Raw genomic sequence first — 2,639 nt, 5'->3', positions numbered from 1 at the left:
GACCTAGTGGCTACATTTTTATATAAGAAGAAGAAAATTGAAAGCCATGACACGCCTCATGTACAGCATATGGCGTGCAAGTTTCACCCAAAATTTTAAATGAATGAGCTGTAGAGAGGGATGGAAAAAGATTGACATCGACAAATAACAAATGAGTTTTACCCTTTTCGCCTACTATGTGGCATAATTTCCAGCTGCTATGTCTTTCTTCTTCTTTTCGTTTCAGCCACAACAGTTGGCTTTTTTTGCTCCCAGGTCTTCTCCTTGGGGAATCCTTTCCATTGTAATTTCTTCTTAATTTTTAATGAATTTAGTTGATTTGACTGAGCAAAAATCAAAATAAAAAACGAGAGCCTCTACTACCATGCTCAATTGCTTATAAAAGGCTTTGTGGACTTGAAGTAGTTCAACCTCACCCTCAAAATCACTAATAGAAGGTTCTTGTTAGAGACAAGAAGAAAAAGAGATGGTTCTTCGGTTCATTTATTCAGTCCTTCTATTGTGTCTTCTGCTTTTAACGGTAATTTTTAGTTTAGTTTCTGGTTAAGCATATTTCTAAGACAACCAAAAGTTTTTACTATTTGCTGAAGTTTATTGGTCTTTTGATTTTATCTAACTCTATGCGTGCTTTGAAATTCCTATATATACAGTGTGACCATGGCGATGCAGTCAAAGATCTGAAAGAAAAACATTGCGATGAAGAGGAGGGGAAGACTTCTTCTTTGTCGTCGTACATCGCGCGCCTCGAAAGCAAATATAAACCTAGTTATGTTGTATATGAAACTGATGAAAAGATTGCACGCCTCGAAAGCAAATATAAACCAGATTATGGAGTGGATGAAACTGAAGGAAAGAGTTCTTCTCCATCTTCTTACATTGCTCACCTCGAAAGCAAATATAAACCTGGTTATGTTGTAGATGAAGCTGATGAAAAGATTGCATGCCTTGAGAGCAAATATAAGCCAGGTTATGGAGTGGATGAAATCGAGAAAAAGAGTTCTTCTCCATCGTCTTACATTGCACGCCTTGAAAGCAAATATAAAGCTGGTTATGTAGTCGATGAAGCAGAGGAAAAGATTGCACGTCTTGAAAGCAGATATAAACCTGGTTATGGAGTGGATGAAGCTAAGGAGAAGAGTTCTTTCCAATCGTCTTACATCACACGCCTTGAAAATAAATATAAACCGGGTTATGTAGCAGATGAAACTGCCGAAAAGAGTTCTTCCTTGAGGTCTTACATTACAGATCTTGGAAGCAAATATAAACCTGGTTATATAGACGATCAAGCTGAGGAAAAGAGTTTGTCTCAACCATCTTCCAAGATGATGGAGCATCACAGCATGGAAAATCACGGGGATGATGACATTGGAAGTGAAGAGGTAGGCGTGTTCACCATAGATGACGTACGTGCTTTCCATGTAGGGAGGAAACTAAGCACCTTCTTTTCCATCAGAAACCCTTCTCTTTATCCTGGTTTTTTACCTAGAGAAATGGCTGATTCTATCCCTTTTTCATCATCAGAAACCTCCAAAATTCTCCAATTCTTCTCAGTCTCTCCTGAGTCACCCAAAGGCAAAGCCATTAAAGATACACTTAGAAGATGTGAAATTGAACCAGCCAAAGGGGAGACCAAAATCTGCTCTACCTCTTCAGAATCCATGCTTGAATTTTTGAAGAATGCTTTCGGGGAGGCTAATTTCAAGTTAATAAGCACAAGCCACCCGACGATGACAACCCCAATATTGCAGAGTTACACAATTTTGGAACCTCCTCGAGAGATTGAGTCTCCAAAGAAAGTGGCATGTCATCCCTTGCAATACCTTTACGCAATTTACATGTGCCATTACGATGCCACTGAGACCAAGATTTTCAAAGTCCCGCTAGTTGGTGACAATGGAGATAAAGTGGATGCTCTCATTGTTTGCCACATGGATACTTCAGCTTGGAGCCCTAAACATACTGCATTTAGCTTGCTTGGTACCAAGCCTGGAATTCCTGTTTGCCATGCTTTTTCTGAAGGTCATGGTGTTTGGATTGAATCCTCTATACCTGTTGCTACCATCTAAGTGTACCTTGTTCGATGTAGCTCTCCAACTATATCATGCTTCTGCTATCGTACAATTCTAATCACCATGCTATCTGTAGTATAAAAAATAACAGTGTCCAATGTAATATATTCAAGTATGTGAGGTTAGAAGTTGTACTTGGTCTTTCTATGTAGTTTTTGTAACATGGCACTTTAATTTCTATGTCACTCAGAATAAAATCTTAAATGGTTCACAAAAATTACTGTTGCTTGCTGAAAAATGATCTCATTGTTAAAATCATTGTTTAAAATGATTTTAAAGCACTCAAATAATAACATTTAATCCAATATGAAATTTTGAATAATGGAAGAATTTAGAGTCGTTATCATGAATCTATGAAGACATACAGAGTTCAAGAAATGGATAGGAAAAGTGCTACATTTGAATCTTTATTTGAATGATGCGTGTATAAAATGGAAAAGGAAATATATCTTCATGAGTTCAACTCCCAATGGGGATGTGAGACCTCGACCTCTATGGGCTCGTAACTAGGCATAGACGCAATAACACGGGCTAGGGGTAATTTCGTTATTTCCTTAGAAAGCCCCTAAA

General features: G+C 38.0%; 1 protein-coding gene across 1 annotated transcript; it reads left to right on the top strand.

Moving 5' to 3' along the window:
* Positions 1-377: 377 nt before the first annotated feature.
* LOC18601917 (uncharacterized) lies at positions 378-2,286 on the top strand. The gene is made up of 2 exons (XM_007033011.3): positions 378-520; positions 651-2,286. The coding sequence occupies exons 1-2, from the start codon at positions 467-469 to the stop codon at positions 2,064-2,066; spliced, it is 1,470 nt and encodes a 489-aa protein (XP_007033073.3). The 5' UTR covers positions 378-466; the 3' UTR covers positions 2,067-2,286.
* Positions 2,287-2,639: the final 353 nt, after the last annotated feature.

Source organism: Theobroma cacao, chromosome 4, assembly GCF_053813885.1.
Source record: "Theobroma cacao isolate CCN51 chromosome 4, ASM5381388v1, whole genome shotgun sequence".
Lineage (NCBI taxonomy): Eukaryota > Viridiplantae > Streptophyta > Magnoliopsida > Malvales > Malvaceae > Theobroma > Theobroma cacao.
This window is presented reverse-complemented; position numbering and strand designations above follow the sequence as displayed.